At 41.8% G+C, this 20,972-nt stretch overlaps 1 protein-coding gene across 9 annotated transcripts in view; it reads right to left on the bottom strand.

Annotated features, from left to right (window-relative positions):
• tpd52 (tumor protein D52) overlaps positions 1-20,972 on the bottom strand; it is a 142,772-nt gene that overhangs the window by 76,124 nt on the left and 45,676 nt on the right. For 2 of the 9 annotated variants that reach the window (XM_048529095.1, XM_048529098.2), the window contains exons 5-8: positions 17,461-17,487; positions 17,152-17,193; positions 15,716-15,764; positions 13,782-14,910 (exon numbers count right to left, since the gene is read on the bottom strand). In XM_048529095.1, the coding sequence (XP_048385052.1) occupies positions 14,788-14,910; positions 15,716-15,764; positions 17,152-17,193; positions 17,461-17,487 (241 nt within the window). In that variant the 3' untranslated portion in view covers positions 13,782-14,787. Of the gene's footprint in view, positions 1-1,216; positions 1,443-13,781; positions 14,911-15,715; positions 15,765-17,151; positions 17,194-17,460; positions 17,488-20,972 lie in introns of those variants that run through there. The other 7 variants (XM_048529093.2, XR_007247342.2, XM_048529094.2 and 4 more) reach the window with 7 other exon arrangements.

The raw sequence follows: 20,972 nt of genomic DNA, 5'->3' as shown, positions 1-20,972 counted from the left end.
CACTCCTGACAGTACATTCAGACTGCTACCACTCCCTGTAAAACAAAACTTGCCCCTCACATCTCCTTTGAACTTTCTTCCTCTTGCCTTAAAATGTACACCCCTAGTATTAGATATTTCAAAAAGATTCTGACTGTCAACCCTATCTGAGCATCACATAATTTTATAGACTTTTATCAAGTTTCACCTCAGCCTCTGCTGCTCCAAAGAAAACAACCCGAGTTTATCTAGCCTCTCCTTATTGCTCATACCCTCCATTCCAGGAAGCATCTTGGTAAACCTCTTCTGCGCTCTCTTCATAACCTACACGTCCTTCCTGTAATGTGGCGACCAGTACTGAAATCATTACTCTAAGTGTGGCCTAACCAAAGTCTTATAAAGCAGCGACATGACCTCCTGACTCTTGCACTCCTGACCAACAAAAGGCAAGTATGCCATATGCCTTCTTTACCACCTTATCTACTTGAACCTCAAGATCCCTCTGTACATTAATGGTGATTCAGGGTCCTGCCATTAACATACTTTTGCTCAACATTTGAACAGCACTAGTCACAGAACTCCAACCAGAAAAACACCCTTAAACTACTACCCTCTGCCTTCTATGGGCAAGCCAATTCTGAAGCTGTGCAGCCAAGTCACCATGGATTCCAAACATCTTATTCTTCTGGATGAGCCCACCACAAAGGCTCTTGTCAAAAGCCTTACTACTCTATATAGACAATGTTCATTGCTCTATCCTCATCGATCACCTTTATTACGTCCTCAAAAAATTCATTCCAGTTAGTAAGACATGGCCTGCCCCACACAAAGCCATGCTGACTGTCCCTGATTAAGCCATGCTTTTCCAAATGCGCAAATTAGTTGCTGATGATTCAAACAGGAATCATGCATTAATTTCTTTGTGAAATTACAAAGTTGGATAAGGTCAAAAACTCTGAAGAGTGCAACTAACTTGCCTCTCATTACAAATATGCTTCTTGCCATGTTGCACACGCAATGTGATTCAGTTATCCCAGCTGCAAGGTCAGTGGCTCAGATGTTCACACTTGGAGATTACAATCTCTTAAAAGTGCAAGAGGTCAACAGAGCAACTATTTTTCGAGATAGGCTAAACTAGGCAGAAACACACAGCAAGGCTGGATTTGCAAGGTCTCGGGGTATATAACAAGTTGTAATCAACTAGTTCCATCCAGCCCACCCCACCCCGGTCACTGACCTTTCTACCACCCAGGGCTGGGATCTCCGCCTCTGACTGTTGCTGCAGGCCCGTATGCCGCTCGTAAGCGACCGCAAAACCGCTCCGCTTCTCTGCATCTGACGAGGAGAACCTGGTGCAGACAGCCCGCGGGGTCAGGCGTCCTCCGCAGACAGCCGCCTGTTTGACAACGACGACCAAGCTTCTCCACACCGTCGCCATGACACCGGCCGTTCCCCACACACCCCCTTCCAGACAATGAGCTGGTGCTTGATCCAAGAAGGTTCCCGCGGATAGGCTCTGTCTTGACCTCCACGAACAGCACCACTCAGACTAGTTACTGTAACTGCAAGCCCAGCTATCAGCCCTTCCGAAATTCCCACGTGGGGGCCCATGGTTTCTGCTTTGTAGGGGAATACTAGAGGTTACTTGCAATCTGTATTAAATAGTTGTCTCAGTCATTCACCTAACAAATATATTTCGAAAATATATACGCAAATACTGAGGATGCTGGAAATCTGAAATAAGAACAAGAACGTTTTAACTAGAAAATAACAATAAACAGTAAAAATATTGATGGAGAAACTTGTCAGGTCTGACAACATCTGTGTAGAGGGAAACTGAGTTTCTAGTTCCAGTTCTGAAGAAGGGTTAATCGACCAGAAACAGTAATTCTTATTTTCTCTCTACAGATGCTGCCAGACCTGAGGAGTTTCTCCAGCAATTTCTGTTTTCTGGATTTGTCTGATTCCTGTTATTTGAAAATGTATTCCAAATGCTGTGAGAGTTTTATTAATGGACAGAACAGCAATTGGTTCAGACAGGGACAACATATGTAATGGAACCTACCAGGGAGCAAGCTATCCTAGATCTAGTCCTGTGTAATGAGACAGGACTAATTAATGATCTCACAGTTAGGGATCCTCTCGGAAGGAGCGATCACAGTATGGTTGAATTTAAAATACAGATGGAGCGTGAGAAGGTTAAATCCAGTACTTACGTCCTGTGCTTAAAGGAGACTATGAAGGAATGAGGAAGGAGTTATCTAAGGTAGAATGGGAGCAAAAACTTTATGGTGGGTCAATTGAGGAACAGTGGAGGACGTTCACAATGATTTTTCACAGTGCTCAGCAGAAGTATATTCCAGTGATAAGGAAGAATTGTAGGAAAAGAGGGAGTCAGCCATGGATGTCTAATGAAATAAAGGAAAATAACAGATTGAAAAAAAATCACATACAAAATAGCAAAATGTAGTGGGAAACTAGTAGACTCGGAAATCTTTCAACGCCAACAGAAAGCCACAAAAAATATTATAAAGAAAAGTAAGATAGATTATGAGAGTGGACTAGCTCAGAATACAAAAACAGGAAGCAAAAGTTTCTATAAATATGTAAATCGTAAAAGAGTGGCGAAGGTAAACATTGGTCCTTTAGAGGATGAGAAGGCCAATTTAATAACTGGGAATGAGGAGATAGCCAAGACATTAAACAGTTATTTCATGTCGGTCATCACTGCGGAAGACACAAATAACATGCCGAAAACTAAGGGCAAGCAGGTTATAGCAGGCGAGAACCTAGAAACTATCGTTATCACTAATGAGGCAGTGCTGGGCAAGCTAATGGGGCTAAAGGTACACAAGTCTCCTGGTCCTGATGAAATGCATCCCAGGGTACTTGAAGAGGTGGTGGGGGAAATAGCAAATGCACTGGTGATTATGTACCAAAATTCACTGGACTCTGGGGTGGTTCCCACAGAGTGGAAAACAGCCAATGTGACCCCACTGTTTAAAAAAGGAAGTAGACAAAAAGCAGGCCAGTTAGCTTAACTTGGGTAGTGGGGAAAATGCTTGAATCTATCATTAGGAAAGAAACAGCAAAACATCTGGATATAAATTGTCTCATTGGGAACACCCAGCATGGGTTCATGAAGATTAGGTTGTGTTTAACTAATTTGGTGGAATTCTTTGAGTACATTACTTGCATGGTGGACAATGGGGAACCTATGGATGTGGTGTATCTGGATTTCCAGAAGGCATTTGACAAGGAGCCACACCAAAGGCTGCTACATAAGATAAAGTTGCACAGTATTACAGGTAATGTATTGGCATGGATAGAGGATTGGTTGACCAGTAGAAAGCAAAAAGTAGGGGTAAATGGGTGTTTTTCTGGTTGGTGGTCAGTGGCTAGTGGTGTGCCTCAGGGATCAGTGTTGGGACCGTAATTGTTTACAATTTACCATAGATTATTTGGAGTTGGGGACTAAGGGTGGTATGCCAAAATTTGCAAATGACTCTAAGATGAGTGGTAGAGCAAATTGTGCCAAAGACACTGAAAGTCTGCAGAGGGACATGGATAGGGCAAAGGTCTTGTGGATGGAGTTGATAAGTGAGGTCATCCATTATGGTAGGAATAACAGCAAAATGGATTATGTTTTAAATGGTGAAAAATTGCAGCACACTGCTGTGCAGAGGGACTTGGGTGTCCTTGTGCATAAATCGCTGAAGGTGGGTTTGCAGGTGCAACAGGTAATTAAAAAGGCAGATAGAATTTTGTCTGCCATTGCTAGACGGATGAGGTTTAAAAACAGGGAAGCTACGCTGCAGATCTAGTGTCCTGGTGAGGCCACACCTGGAGTACTGTGTGCAGTTTTGGTCTCCTTACTTGAGAGGAGATACACTAGCACTGGAGGGAGTGCAGAGGAGATTCACTCGGTTGGTTCCAGAGTTGAGAGGGTTGGATTATGGGGACAGACTGAGTAGACAGGGATTATACTCATTGAAATTCAGAAGAACGAGGGGAGATCTTATGGAAACATAGAAGATTATGAAGGGAATAGATAAGGTGGAGGCAAGGAGGTTGTTTCCGCTAGCAGGTGAAACTAAGGCTAGAGGCCATTGTCTCAAAATAAAGAGAAGCAGATGTAGGACTGAGGTCAGGAGGAACTTCTTCACCCATAGGGTTGTGAATCTGCGAAATTTCCTGCCCAGTGAAGTGGTTGAGGCTACCTCGCCGAATGTTTTTAAGGCAAGGCGAGATAAATTTTTGAACAGTAAAGGAATTAAGGGTTTTGGTGAGTGGGCGGGTAAGTGGAGCCGAGTCACAAAAAGATCAGCCATGATCTTATTAAATGGCAGGGCAGGCTCGAAGGGCCTACTCCTGCTCCTAGTTCTTATGTTCTCATGAACTTGAAGGGCTGAAAATGATGGTGCACTGAAGATGATCATAGGATGATTGGCAATAAATCAGATAAACACAAAACAGCAGGTTGTGAAGAGATGCTGAAGCAGAAGACTGAAGAGAGGACAGAGAGGATCGTGATGGCGGTTGAGATGAGTAGCACAAGCAGACAATGAAACAGAAAGAGAAAGCTGGGAAAGAAGAAAGTGTCAGAGATAATGGGAACTGCAGATGCTGCAGAATTCCAAGATAATAAAATGTGAGGCTGGATGAACACAGCAGGCTCCTGAGATGCTGCTTGGCCTGCTGTGTTCATCCAGCCTCACATTTTATTATCAAAGAAGAAAGTGGACAGTTTAAGGGCACAGGAGTCAGATGTAAGAGTGCGGGAAGGTAGGGTAAAGGGAATGAGCAAGGGGCAGAAAGAAAGAACACAACAGCAATGATGGGTTGAATGGCCTCATCCTGTTTCTATGGCAGGAAAATCTACTCTAAAACCTTGGACAGGAAAAAGGAAATAATTGTTGGAAGGAACATTAAAGAAAAGGTTACAAGGCCAACACTGGGACATAAAAGTTTGAAAACATGTACCAACAGGTTTAAGAACAGCTTCTTCCCTACTGTTATCAGATATATGAACAGTCCTCTCATACAGTTAAAGTTGAACTTTCTCTGCAGCTGTAACACTATATTCTGTACTATTCCCCTGACATACTTTTGTAAGTTAGCACACAAAACAACACATTTCATGTATGTCAGTACGTGACAATATTAAATCAAATCAAACCAAACAAACAGTGAAAATGGAAGATAATAGTGTGAAGCTGGATGTTTCTCTCCATCTTCGGTCCGCCTCCCCCTCTCTCCCTATTTACTCCAGAACCCTCACCCCATCCACCTCTCTGATGAAGGGTCTAGGCCAGAAATGTCAGCTTTTGTGCACCTGAGATGCTACTTGGCCTGCTGTGTTCATCCAGCTTCACACTTTATTATCTTGGATTCTCCAGCATCTGCAGTTCCCATTATCTCCGAAACAGTGAAAATGGGTTGCGGCAACTGGTAGTATGTTCAGGGAGAAAGAATTCCAGGCTCGTGGGATAAATATGACAATGTGAAATGCACTGTAAGGAAGAGATTTACAGCTCTACAGGGAAATGGACTAAAATAAATATTAACTGAAAATGTTTAATATCATATCTGTTGTAGCGGCTGTACATTAAGATGTATTTGAAAGTTTAGGTATGAATGTGTTGGCTCAATAATAAATTGTAAAGTATGGACGATTGTCATTGGGAATGATGGGATAGTGTAGGGGGTTGGGCTTAGATTAGTTCACAGGTTGGCGCAACATCAAGGGCCGAAGGGCTTGTTCTGTGCTGTATTGTTCTATGTTCTAAACGGACAGGACATAGAATCAACATAGGAAAGAGAAGTTTTGATCCACCACTTCTAGGAAACATCGAGCTCTGGTGGTAGCACAGTTGAGCTATAGATAAGTGGTCAGATGTGGCAGAATGGGGTAAATAATTGAGAATTTTACTCAAGATTCAAGCAATAAATATGTGATTTAAAGTGGGCAGGGCTGAAACATTAGATCTCTGTTTACAAGAGCGGGTAACGGAATGTAAATTGGGAAGAGGCGTGATGAGTTGGAATGGTTTTACGTTGCATGCTCCAACATTGCAGTAATCTACCACACTTGATTTCTTTTCCAAAATGCAGGCAGACTACAAAGTTCAAGCTATCAAAAGTGATTCAGTACGCTGTGGTGAAGAGTCCCGGCCCAAAACATCCCTACTCCTCTGATGCTGCCTGTTCTGGTGTGTTCCTCCAGCCCCACACTTTATTATCTTATGCTCACCTCTGACATTCTTTTAGAAAAATTATTTATAGCCTTCAACACAAAATTCTTACCTTTACAAAATAAAATGAAAGAACTGCAGATGCAGGAAATCAGAAACAAACACAGAAACAACAATTTTCCAGCAATTTCTGTTTTTGTTTTGTGTCCTTACACCATTTTGTTGAGTACAAACCAAAGTTTTCTAAAGCTATTTTCTTTAACCAATTCCCCTGTGAACTTGGGTCTAAGTTCCTTCATTACTGGTACTTTGTAGGCATGGGCCACTGAAAATAAAGTGAAAACCAGCAGCTATTGGAGATAATGGGAACTGCAGATGCTGGAGATTCCAAGATAATAAAATGTGAGGCTGGATGAACACAGCAGGCCAAGCAGCATCTCAGGAGCACAAAAGCTGACGTTTCGGGCCTAGACCCTTCATCAGAGAGGGGGATGGGGGGAGGGAACTGGAATAAATAGGGAGAGACGGGGAGGCGGACCGAAGATGGAGAGTAAAGAAGATAGGTGGAGAGGGTGTAGGTGGGGAGGGAGGGAGGGGATAGGTCAGTCCAGGGAAGACGGACAGGTCAAGGAGGTGGGATGAGGTTAGTAGGTAGCTGGGGGTGCGGCTTGGGGTGGGAGGAAGGGATGGGTGAGAGGAAGAACCGGTTAGGGAGGCAGAGACAGGTTGGACTGGTTTTGGGATGCAGTGGGTGGGGGGGAAGAGCTGGGCTGGTTGTGTGGTGCAGTGGGGGGAGGGGATGAACTGGGCTGGTTTAGGGATGCAGTGGGGGAAGGGGAGATTTTGAAACTGGTGAAGTCCACATTGATACCATATGGCTGCAGGGTTCCCAGGCGGAATATGAGTTGCTGTTCCTGCAACCTTCGGGTGGCATCATTGTGGCAGTGCAGGAGGCCCATGATGGACATGTCATCAAGAGAATGGGAGGGGGAGTGGAAATGGTTTGCGACTGGGAGGTGCAGTTGTTTGTTGCGAACTGAGCGGAGGTGTTCTGCAAAGCGGTCCCCAAGCCTCCGCTTGGTTTCCCCAATGTAGAGAAAGCCGCACCGGGTACAGTGGATGCAGTAAACCACATTGGCAGATGTGCAGGTGAACCTCTGCTTAATGTGGAATGTCATCTTGGGGCCTGGGATGGGGGTGAGGGAGGAGGTGTGGGGACAAGTGTAGCATTTCCTGCGGTTGCAGGGGAAGGTGCCGGGTGTGGTGGGGTTGGAGGGCAGTGTGGAGCGAACAAGGGAGTCACGGAGAGAGTGGTCTCTCCGGAAAGCAGACAGGGGTGGGGATGGAAAAATGTCTTGGGTGGTGGGGTCGGATTGTAAATGGCGGAAGTGTCGGAGGATAATACGTTGTATCCGGAGGTTGGTAGGGTGGTGTGTGAGAACGAGGGGGATCCTCTTGGGGCGGTTGTGGCGGGGGCGGGGTGTGAGGGATGTGTCGCGGGAAATGCGGGAGACGCGGTCAAGGGCGTTCTCAATCACCGTGGGGGGGAAGTTGCGGTCCTTAAAGAACTTGGACATCTGGGATGTGCGGGAGTGGAATGTCTTATCGTGGGAGCAGATGCGGCGGAGGCGGAGGAATTGGGAATAGGGGATGGAATTTTTGCAGGAGGGTGGGTGGGAGGAGGTGTATTCTAGGTAGCTGTGGGAGTCGGTGGGCTTGAAATGGACATCAGTTACAAGCTGGTTGCCTGAGATGGAGACTGAGAGGTCCAGGAAGGTGAGGGATGTGCTGGAGATGGCCCAGGTGAACTGAAGGTTGGGGTGGAAGGTGTTGGTGAAGTGGATGAACTGTTCGAGCTCCTCTGGGGAGCAAGAGGCGGCGCCGATACAGTCATCAATGTACCGGAGGAAGAGGTGGGGTTTGGGGCCTGTGTAGGTGCGGAAGATGGACTGTTCCACGTAACCTACAAAGAGGCAGGCATAGCTGGGGCCCATGCGGGTGCCCATGGCCACCCCCTTAGTCTGTAGGAAGTGGGAGGAGTCAAAAGAGAAGTTGTTGAGTGTGAGGACGAGTTCCGCTAGGCGGATGAGAGTGTCGGTGGAGGGGGCCTGGTCGGGCCTGCGGGACAGGAAGAAGCGGAGGGCCTTGAGGCCATCTCCATGCGGAATGCAGGTGTACAGGGACTGGACGTCCATGGTGAATATGAGGTGTTGGGGGCCAGGGAATTGGAAGTCCTGGAGGAGGTGGAGGGCGTGGGTGGTGTCACGGACATAGGTGGGGAGTTCCTGGACCAAAGGGGAGAAAATGGAGTCCAGATAGGTGGAGATGAGTTCGGTGGGGCAGGAGCAGGCTGAGACGATGGGTCGACCAGGGCAGGCAGGTTTGTGGATTTTGGGAAGGAGATAGAAACGGGCCGTGCGGGGTTGGGGAACAATGAGGTTGGAGGCTGTGGGTGGGAGGTCCCCTGAGGTGATGAGGTCATGAATGGTGTTGGAGATGATGGTTTGGTGCTCGGGTGTGGGGTCATGATCGAGGAGGCGGTAGGAGGTGGTGTCGGAGAGTTGGCGTCTGGCCTCGGCGATGTAGAGGTCAGTACGCCATACTACCACTGCGCCACCCTTGTCTGCGGGTTTGATGGTGAGGTTGGGGTTGGAGCGGAGGGAGCGGAGGGCTGCCCGTTCAGTTCGCAACAAACAACTGCACCTCCCAGTCGCAAACCATTTCCACTCCCCCTCCCATTCTCTTGATGACATGTCCATCATGGGCCTCCTGCACTGCCACAATGATGCCACCCGAAGGTTGCAGGAACAGCAACTCATATTCCGCCTGGGAACCCTGCAGCCATATGGTATCAATGTGGACTTCACCAGTTTCAAAATCTCCCCTTCCCCCACTGCATCCCTAAACCAGCCCAGTTCATCCCCTCCCCCCACTGCACCACACAACCAGCCCAGCTCTTCCCCCCCACCCACTGCATCCCAAAACCAGTCCAACCTGTCTCTGCCTCCCTAACCGGTTCTTCCTCTCACCCATCCCTTCCTCCCACCCCAAGCCGCACCCCCAGCTACCTACTAACCTCATCCCACCTCCTTGACCTGTCCGTCTTCCCTGGACTGACCTATCCCCTCCCTCCCTCCCCACCTACACCCTCTCCACCTATCTTCTTTACTCTCCATCTTCGGTCCGCCTCCCCGTCTCTCCCTATTTATTCCAGTTCCCTCCCCCCATCCCCCTCTCTGATGAAGGGTCTAGGCCCGAAACGTCAGCTTTTGTGCTCCTGAGATGCTGCTTGGCCTGCTGTGTTCATCCAGCCTCACATTTTATTAACCAGCAGCTATTGGTTCTTTTTAGTTTCTGAAGGATCGAAGAAGCTCTGTTCAATGCCTGCATTTTGGCCAAAGGACAATAAAATGGGTGTAAACTATTTGAAACTATTGAATATTTGAAACTAACCAATATTTGTTACAGTAACAGCTGATCTGTGACAAAGTCCATAAAACTAACTTTGCCTCGTATCATGTAATACCTTTGGATAAGAAAAATCAAACTCAGTCTAAAATTGATAATTGTGCCAGCATAAGAATGCAACTTGAGGGAGAAAGTTCCAAACTTCTATCACACTTGCGTTCGTTGATCAGACCTATGTCTAAACGTTGGGACATCATGTTAAGGTTGTACAGGACATGGGTGAAGCTTCTTCAGGAGGATTGTGTGCAGTCCTGCTTGCCCCACCATAGGAAGGATATTAATTTGAACAGGGCTCAGAAGAAACTTGCCAGAACTGGAGGATTTTAATTATAAAAATATGCTGAAAAGTTTTCCACTGGAACATTCAAGGTGGAGGGGTGATGTTACAGAAGTTTATAAAATCATGAGGGACACAGATAAAGTGACTAGCAAGTGTATTTTCCCTAAGGTTGGGGAATATCTTTAACGTGAGTGGAGCAAGTTTTAAAAAGGACACAGTTTTTACACAGGAATTGCTTCATGGGTGGAATGAACTGCCAGAGGAAGTGGTGGATACAGGTAACAGTTACAACATTTAAAAGATATGTGGACATGTTCATGAATACCAAAGGTTTGGAGGGGTATGGGCTAAACTCAGGCAAGTGGGTTTAGTTTGGAAACATGGTCAGCTTGAACTAGTTTGACCAAGGAGTCTGTTTCTGTGCTGTCTGACTCTATAGCTATAAGTACTTTTGTTTCCTAACTTCACTCCAGAGGCTTGGCTTTAATTTATGTGTCTGCTGGGCCTAGAATGACCATTAATGGAACTAGTTTCACTTTCTCTGCTCCGTGCCCATTAGTATTTCAAAAATTTTGATCAAATCATCTTTTAACTTTCTGAATATCAAGGAATACAACCAACGTCTATGCAATCTCTCATTTTAAAAACAAGGAGTCCAGGTAAAATGATGGCCAAATTAGATCTCACTTCCTCCAAAACTATTTCCAATGTATAGTGCCCAGAACTGTATTCCAGGTGTGGTCTAACTAGGGCTAGCTATACCTCTAGTATTACATTGCCACCTTGAAACAAATCTTCATCAATAGGTCCATGTTTTATCCAATAAAAAAAAAGAACTGAGATTGCTGGAAATCAGAGATTAAAAACAAAAATTGCCGGTTAAAGCTGAGCAGATCCGCTAGCATCTGTAGAGAGAAATCAGAGTTAACGTTTAGGGTCCTGTAACCCTTCAGAAGATTTTGTTTGCCTTTTTGACTATTTTCATTTTATGATCATAACCTTTCAATGATCTATGTATTTTGATCTTAGTAAGATAATAGGCAGGCACAACAGCATGGGCCGAAGGACCTGTACACTATGTTCTAATCCAATTTTCCAGCACTTGGGCCATGGCTTTGTATGCCTTGACATTGCAAGTGTGAATCAAAGTACAAGTGTTATTTGTAAATTTGGATAAGTGACTCTTAACTTGCTAATTTAGGTTGAAGAAAGTTTCTAGTGTCCATCACTTAGAATACCTGATCACCACCCCTACCCTCTGACACCTGCCACCCAGTCAGTTACCCAACCAAGTTACTAATTTGCCTTTAATTCCATGAGCTTTAGCTTTAGATTGCAAATGAATTGCTTCTGAAAGTCCATATAAATAGCAACCAATTTCTTTGTCCACTACTTCAGTCACCATCTCAAAAGATTTTGATCCAGTTCAACAAGGATGACAAACCCTTTATAAATCCTTGCTGATTCTCTGAACAAATCAAAACTTAGCATGTATAGTCACTTTTTCCCCCCCTTAATCATAGACACAGGTGATTTCCTGACAACAGATGTTGGACAAACAGCTCCATAATTTTGCGATTTTCCTCTTTCATTGTTGTTAAGTAGTGGAATGGTGTGGACTTTTTCCAATTTAAAGTGAAGCATGAAATCAAGAAAGTCTTGGGAGATTTTACTTCAGGATTCTGCAAAGATCTGATCTCCTGCTATTATTTTCTTCATTGTTATTTTGCTTGAATTATTTATGGGTGCATCTACAAAAAGAAACAGAGTAAAGATGTAGTCTCTTACCTATTTCTGTGAACACAAGGTATTGTCAATCTACTTGTAACATAGGTTAGTCCTCAACTACGGTAGTGTGTTCACTTTTGGGCACCAATACCCAAAATGTCAAGAACAAAAACAAAGCTGCTGGAAAAGCTCAGCAAGTCTGGCAGCATCTGTGAGGAAGAAAAAGTTAATGTTTCAGGTGCAGTAACCCTTCCTCAGAACTGATGGTGGCTGGGAGAACATCAGTTTATATGCAGAAAATAAGAGAGTTGAGTGGGGTAGGGAGTAAATGACAGGATAGAGTTTTGAGAGAGAAGGACAGTTGGACAAAAGGAGTTGATAAAGATCAGGATAGGAGGGTGGACAGTTGTTAACGGGGACTATTCGTGACTAACAACAGGGGGGGTGTGTGAAGACAGGCAACATGACAACAAGGCCTGGTGTGTGGGGTAGGGGGCTGGGACATGGGAGAGTTCAGGCCCTAAAATTATTGAACTCGTTATGGAGTCCAGAGAGCTGCAGGGTCCTCAAGCAGAAAGAGAGTTGTTGTTCTTCCAGCTTGCTTTGAGCTTTGCTGGAACACTGCAGCAAGCCATAGATGTTGGCTGGGGAACAGGGTGGTGTGTTAAAGTGGCAGGCAAAAGCATCTATTTTTGTGAGCAGAACATAGATGCTCTGCAAAGTGGTCACCCAGACTATGCTTTGTTTCCTCAATGTACAGGAGACCACATTGTGCACAGTGAATGCAGTAGACTGGATTCTGGGAAGTGCAGGTGTTGTGCTACTTCACTGGGAGGTATGTTTGGGTCCTTGGATACTGGGAAAGAAGGTAAATAGGCAGGTATTGCACCTTCACTGGTTATAGGGTAAGGTGCAGTTGGGCTGTTGGTGTGTGTGTTGGGGGGGGGGGGGGGGGGGGAGGGAGGAGGGTGTTGGGGGTGAAGGATGTGTGGACCAGGGTGTCCCAGAGGGAACGGGCACTGCAGAAGGTGGACAAGGAAGGGGAGGGGAATGTGTGTCTGGTGGTGGCATCTCACCAGAGGCGGACATGGCGTTTAATGATCATCTGGTCGTGGATACTAGTGGGATGGTAGGTAAATCTTCACAGATGCTGACAGACCTGCTGAGCTTTTCCAGCAACTGTTTTTGTTCCTGATTTACAGCATCCACAGGTTTTTTTTAAAAACCGAGATGTCAAGACTTGGATTTGGTGCAGGAGATGTTTGCTACAAATGGTACCAGGGATAAGGGATTTTAGCTACATGTGAGTGGAAAAGCTGAAATGAGAGAGATGTTTACAATTTATATTTTTACACAACAATAAACCAGCATTCCTAGGTCATCTTTATGCAATCTAATTTAAGGCAATATTCTGGATTTACCTTTTTGCTTGTTTAGAATCTTTTGAGATTTACAGAACATTGGCATTTCAGTAAGACTCCTGCTAGGAGGGAAACTGAGATGAGCAAAGAGGCTTCATAGGTTACCTTTATAACATCTCCTCCAACAGTCTCACTGACTAAAACTAGTAGTCAAGAAGCAATGCAATTAGTAGCTTAAGTATTTTTACCCCATTTAAATGAAAAAATTGATTAGAATGATTAATTATTGGCTCACTTTCCTACAGTATATCAGAGTCTCACTGAATTCTGAACAAACCCTCACATACGTAATTGCATAACATTCTTGCATGTCATTTCCTCCATAGCCCAGGAGATAACATTTTTTGGCTGTTTTAAACTATTTTGATGCTGAATAAAGTTAATGCAGCTGAAAGAGACTGATCATTTAAAAGTTCTATATTTAATCCATTAGATCGCATGTCCTTGTAACAGATGTTGCTGATTGCTCACAGCCAGAAGACAACCAATTTAGGAATTGTAGAACAGAACATTGTTACTCAGGGCTTAATTATTAGGTGTGGAAAGTTTGCATATTGAAACATGGTCATTTTTGGTGAGATTTGAAATAAAACTGCTTTAGATCTGCATTATGACAACAGTTTTACAGATCAGCAACAAGTGAAATATTAATTTATTACAATAGGTCAAGTTCTCAGCAATTAGCATGAGACAGACCAGTTCACAAGTGAACATTTTTATCATCAGCAATCTTTATTAAAAGTTTTTTTTAAAACATATCAAGATAGCTGGGACTGTACAGCATTTCATCCAGCCAGGTGAACAAAAACCAAAATTACCCTTGTACAATGTCAACATTAAACTCGAACCTCAAATATTTCAAATATGCACTAATGCAACATCTTTTAATCAATGTCATCCATTCATTTGGTCATCAAAACTCAGACCCAAAATTCTGAACCTTAAATGTTGCTAACTGCCAACATGCATTAAAATGAGGAGTCAGTATACATTTTACAACCACCTCAGATATAAACAGATTTAAGTCACATAACTGAGCACTTATGCAAGAAAATACTTTGACAGGTACTAAAGTGAAAATCAGATGAGTAGGCTTTTATTTTAATAGCCAAAGGAAAGTCAACATATACTGAATTCCACATCTGAAGAGAATGCTAAATTATGGCAATTTCCGACAAAGATGTCTTGTTACCTTATAGCTTGAACAAATAACATCTTTAAAAGCAAATAAAAAAAGCTTTCACAATGTATTTAATAGGCATCTAATTTCAGAGTTATCTAACAAAAGATACACATTCACATTGAGCTGAGTCATAGCTTGCACGTTTGCCAACAAACTCATGCTGTCCATTTTAAAAGTCTGAAATAATTTTCTTTGGAAAAAACCAAGTATGGAAGTTTCAGGTACTTCAATTTGCTATTCCAATCAAGACAGTTTCATTGGTGTAGCATGGAGCAAGAGTTTGGGACACACAGTCATTAAGCCAAGTATTTTCACTACATAAAGCAATTTGTGCTGTTGAGGACCAAATTAGTTTTATATTAAATGCCAAATTCAAAGTGTACTAATCCAGGGGCTGGTCAGATCTTGTGAACCGTTAACTACAAGATCCAATGTCGTGGGACAGACACAACTAATGGAATAAAGCCAGTATTTGTAACTAGTACCATTTGCTTGATTTGTACTGTGTCAAAGAGCTGGATTTAAAGCAGCATTTTAATGAGCTTCTTGAACATCTGAAACCTCTTCTGTAATGGCCTCTGTGGCACTTGCATTCGCTGCAGAGTTCAGAACATTCCCAAAATCGCCACCTCCTTCCTTGTTGCCTGCAACCTTAGACTGTTAAAAATCAAATGAATACTGGTTATAAAAAGATGAAAATATAATCTAAAATTAAACTAAAAGCACTTCTACAAAACATTAAGATGATGCTTTAACAATTTACTGAAAACATCAGTGTTGAAATGATGGGTATAAAAAAATCAAGCTAATTCTCAGTGGAGTTGACATCTTTTAAAATTCTAAGATTCTACTGAAATGTTAAAAATACAATCCTGTAAAATTTAAAATGTGCTTTTTTTAAAAAAGAAAACATCAATTGGAAAGCTCATTACTATTCTCCCTTTACCATAGTCCAACTTTGTTCAATTACTGCACACAGAATATTCACAACCTATTTTCCTATATCCGCACAACAAAACAATAGTCTTTCCTCCTTTTTGAGCAGTGACTCATTAGCAGTATAAGTCTGCAAGATTTGCAAAGGATTTTAAGATGGTGAGAACCCAAGATCCATTGCCCTTATCAGTGAAACATGAGAATAGGTGCCTTTCCACTCAAACAGCGCAAGACAAATTCCCAGTTATTAACCCCAAATAAAAATAAATGAGTGCTTCCAGGTTATAACTGTCTTCCTCATGAGCAATATTAAAGGGAAAAAATCTAAAGACATCCAAATATCAGTAAGTCTGAAGTTTTTGCAAAAAATATGAAGTAGACCATAAATACATATACTAAACCTTGATTTCCAAAGGGACATAGAATAGTGGTGGTGCACAGAAAGGAACCCTAAAACAGGTTAATCTTTGTAAAGCTATTTTGTTCAACAACCCAAGCAAAGTCTCAAAGTTAACATATGCACTACCTTTAAGCTTTCAACTCTATCTTCAAATGACTTGAAAGTTGGTGAATTTCTGCAAGAGAAGACAGATAAGATTTTAATATTCAACACCAAAAATGACTATTTAGATTTAGCCATAATATTTAAATAGTAAATCAAAATTAGCATTGTTTTCTAATCTATTGCAGAATGATGCATCCATCTTGCGACATTTTTAAACCAGCATTTGATAACAATAGGTTGTACAATATTTACTGCAAAAAGACACCAGGCTAACAAACAAAAACTGATCCAGAGCTACATAAAATCAACTTTGGTAGCATTATAGAACAAAAGCCTATGATACGTTGTCCATGAATCATTTGAAAATGTATTTACACAATCAAATACAGAATCAATGTAGTGAAATGTGAAGTGTGTTCAGGCAAATTAAACATTTCACCTACTCTTAAAAAGGATCATTTTAAACCTGGTCATACCACACTAACACTAGAAGACAACATTTGGCAAAACTTAAGGCTTATTCTTCTGGTCTTTTCTTGGAACTGCCACATCCCATACCAGCCCCTGCTGGAAAAATGGTGTTGCAATATTTAAGAAAATCAAAATAAACATTGAGATGACATCCAAGAACAGCAGTGTGAAACTCGGGTCTAAATATTTTTTCTTCCACGCTGTGGAGAAGTACTTTTACTTGTACCTCAGTTGAGCAGCTAGACCTCTTCACTCAACTGCACAGTATGGCTGAAGCTTTGAATGTAGTGGCATCATCCAGACTGCTTCAATATCAAAGTAAACGTTTTCTCTCTCCCACCCAAAACAAAATCTAGAAACTGCAAAGCTGTCTCGTAATTACTGGTTATCTGCCAGGCTCCTGGAATGGGGCAGTGCTGGTTAATTAAATCTGCCAGTTATCCCCAGGATACAAGATGCTAACACCTGGACACCACAGTGAAAGTTAGAGAAATGAAGACCAAGCTGACTACACAACTGACATCACAACCTTCGGACAGAGGGGAAAAAAAAAAGTTGTCAGTTTCACTGACAGCTGCTCTGAACAGCATATCTTTGTTTAGACAAAATAACCAAAGCTGACCCAATGATTTCAATGTAAAGCCCAAAACCAACTTATGTACATTTTACAATATTAATGATAATCTTATTATTTGAACACTGAAAACAACCAGATTTTAAAGAACAAAAATTGTATCAGGAATTCCTGATACAAGAAAAATTCAGTTGGTACAGTGCTCAATACCCAAGTTCATCACTACCACTCCTACAATGAAATGTACAAAATTTCAAATCAACAAAAGCCACAAGAGCATGACCAAGTCAATATTCAAATTTGAAAACAAAAGTTCAAATATCAATCTATAAAGTCTGCTAACTACAGTTTACAAACAAAACAGACAATGAATTAGCCATTACATTTTATTTCAATGCATATAATACAGTACCTCATAGCAGGCATGCTAATTGAGTGTCGTAGGGAGTGAATGCTAATCGGCCAGCATTAAGGAAACAGCAAAAAGTTAGTTCAAAAACATGTAATACTTGATTTATGACAGACTAATAGGAAGGAATGTTTCCAAAACAGCACCTTCCACTTTAAGCAATGAAATAAACAATTTTCCATTTGTGGCTCAGCAAACCAACCTTCTACACAGTACATCAATTCATGCAATTTTATTTTCAAGTAACATTTAATTTCATGAATGGAACAGATTGATTTTGTGCTTCATTATCATAAATTACACCTTCCTTACCTAAAAGAATGTGAAAAAGCATGTAATCTGCAGGATGTCATCATGATACGGTGAGCATTAACAAGAAAATTGAACACAAAACAGGTCACTAGTACTGTAAATTTAATTGATTTTAACATTTTAAACTCAGCTGTTCTTAGTTATGGTAAAACAATTGTAAAGTAGCCAGACTTTTGAGGAACGGTTTGCATTAAGGAAAGCTCCTGAATAGGTAATTCTCTAACCACAACGGCACAGCTGTTTTTGCAGAGGTGGTTCTTTCAAAAGAAATTAAGAGTCTACATGATCAAGTACATCTGCAAGATATTTTATCTCTTTGTAATGGTTACAAATTCATCTTGCAAATTTATAATATTTGGCCTAAATACATCTTGGCTCAAGATCGCTTTACATAGAACTCTGGCCTATTGCTTCATGGCTCATGGGAACAAATGGCAGCTCAAAGGAGCTATTCTTTTTGTAGAAAAAGATTTTGTCTTTAGAATTGATACAATGTAATGTATTACAAAGTAATGTAACAACAAAAACTTTTTATTCAGTTTAAACTAGGATCACATTCAGATCATGCATTAAAAACCCTTATTTAAAAACTAAGGTTCTGAATCAAAATTATGAGAAATAAGAATCGCACTAAAATATAAACTATTGGAGCAACAAAAATATACCAATCAAGCAGAAGTAGAAATTCAAAAATTTTGATCAAATTTCAAAATTTTAGGCAGAAGACAAAAAATGTTGGAAATACTCAGCAGGGCTGGCCCAGATAGGGAGACTGTTTCCCTCTCCAGAGGTTGTCTGATCTTAGAATTTCACATTTTCAGCATCAGCATTCTTCTGTTTTTGTATTAACATTTCTAGCATATTGCTCCCATTTAACAACACAAGCATTGATTGTGATTTCTAAGTAGTAAAGCATTAATATCAACATTCAGCTAAGAGGCTGTGTGTGTTAAGTGACTTATTATTTGGGTTAAGGGCAGGACCAGCTGCTAAAACCAACATATATTCTGAAAGTTCTTGATATTTAATAGCATTTCTCAAATGATTCATTTTATGCTTCAGCATTGGTGGCTAGTGTAATCTCCAACAGATACTAGTCGAACTTCTAAATTATGAGAAAGTTCTGCTCCAGCACCATTGAGTGCAGCATTTGTAATCCACAATCCATTCACTTTGTATCATTCTGGGACACGTCAGTGCTGCTTGTCGGGTGCTTCTAATCGGTTTCTTTATCTTTCTTCTATTACCACTAACACTCGTTTCTCTAAATTTCTTCCTCCCTTGTGATGGACTCAAAATGGGGTGTAGTAATAATGTATGATGTACCAGAGGGCTGCTGACAAGTGAATATTCTGGGCACAAACCTAAATCATGACTGTCAACTCAAACTTGTGGCCTTAAACATTGAATAGTGAACGTTATTGCTCACTGGGTGAGATCAAAAGTCATGAATCCCAATTGATTTTTTTTTCTCCAATTTCCTTAACCCAAACTAATTGCTACCATCTTACTGTTAACTCAGTCAACTAACACTTGGGGTATCATGGTATTAGTACTTCTAATAGGTGGAATACAATAGCAAATCTACAGCAAAAATGGAAGCAAAAGTAAATAGTAACAATTTGTGTCAGATTCCAGCAAAATTCACAGTTGAGTATCCAAAGCTTATGCAGAACCAATCCTCTTCACAAATTTGAATAAATCAGAGGGAGCTAAATTACTAACTCCACGAGAAACTGGCTCAAGGTTGCAGAGCTACTACTAAATTGTAGTGAATCCTTTCATTAAAGCTCTTCTGACAAACTTATAACAGTGACTATGGGAGTAAACCTATATGGTTTCATTTCACAACAATCTGTACTGCAGGAGAAAAGGGTGCCAATTCATTGAGAAGACTGGCCAAGGTATTGACAAGTCAAAAGAGCAGGCTGCTGTAGGCTACTCTCCATTAAAAAACATACAAAATTTGAATATACTCCCTCAGTTTGTAGAGGATGGATCCTTTCACATCACTTCTAGCAAATTTAACTGAGCCACATTAGCAACCAATTTGAGATAATCAACTATTCACGTGCTCACATCAAGTACTACCTAATTTAGAATCACAACAGTATATGTTTCACTGAGTTTTGCAAGTGAGGTTGAACACAGTCTGTATCAAAAGCTTATTACATGCACCCAAAGAAATATGTTTGATTCAATCAGCTAATCTTTCAGACATTTGGAATACACATACAGCATAACATTAGCATTAAAATCCACATATCCTGCGGCTCAATTGTGGAGTTGTCTGATTGTCATTTTAGAGTGATGACAGCATCCTGTCGGTTATAAATATAACTTGTGTAGCCACTGAATAGAAGCAAAACAGGTTCTTAACTTCCATTTCAAACGCGAGATACTACTATTTCCAGGATGCTTTCAGGTATGCCAGATACTAACAAAAAAAATGATAGCCTTTGGCAAATTTGCAAGCTTGACTGGTACAGTGAACAAACACAGTCCCGCATCAAGCTTGAAGGTGAGAAGTGAACAAATGGATCAATCACAAACGCATGAATAGCTACACTAAAGACAGCCAGTTGATCTTGTGTGGCTCATTTACAATTGCTGGAAGCAAACTACATTTGTGCAGAACCCTTCTCTGCAAATAATGAAATACATTCAAGTAACATTTGTACCACACAAGTGCCACCTCCAACACAAGAAAAATCTAACCATCACCCTTTACCATTCAAGGAGATACTATCACTGCATCCTTCGCTATTAATATTCCCAGTGACAAGGAACTGAACTGGACTAGCCATATGAATACTGTGACCACAGAAGTTAGTTTGAGGTTAGTAACCCTACTTGGAATAATTCACTTCCTGACTCCCCAAAAACTGTCCACCACCTACAAGGCACAAGTCAGGACTGTGATGGGATACCCCCCATTGCGTGGATGACTGCAGTTCCAACAACACAAACTCAACACCGTCCAGGACAAGGCTCTTGATTGGCACATCCAATTCATTCACACACTCCATCACTGATGCACAGTAACGGCAGTGTGTGCCATCTAGAAGGCCAAGTACAGCAAATATGGCAACACCATCACCTGCAAGTTCTCTGCTTAACCACTCACCATCATACCTTCAGCATTGCTGGGTCAAAATCCCAGAGCACTCCCCATGGCAATGTTGGTATACCTACACCAAACTGACTGCAGTTCAAGAACTACCTTATCAAGGGCAACAAAGGATGGGCAGTAAATGCTAGCCCAGCCAGCAATGTCCACATCCTATAAATGAAGCTTAAAAACTTTTGGTAGCTTTCAAATACACAGGAAATTAGGGCGTTGTACAGGTAGAGTAGAGCACATTTGCTGTGCAAATAATCCAATCAATGGAGCACAAAATGTTTAGGGGGACAGACTTAAAATGTATACTTCCACACCTGTAAGGGTCTTAAAATCAGAAGAAAAATTTGTGCAATGATCAGTTTTGCTGTACAACAGGTTAGCAAAAGAA

The sequence above is a fragment of the Stegostoma tigrinum genome, chromosome 5 (assembly GCF_030684315.1).
Source record: "Stegostoma tigrinum isolate sSteTig4 chromosome 5, sSteTig4.hap1, whole genome shotgun sequence".
Classification (NCBI taxonomy): domain Eukaryota; kingdom Metazoa; phylum Chordata; class Chondrichthyes; order Orectolobiformes; family Stegostomatidae; genus Stegostoma; species Stegostoma tigrinum.
The sequence above is the reverse complement of the archived record's forward strand: the minus strand, read 5'-3'. Positions and strand labels throughout refer to the sequence as shown.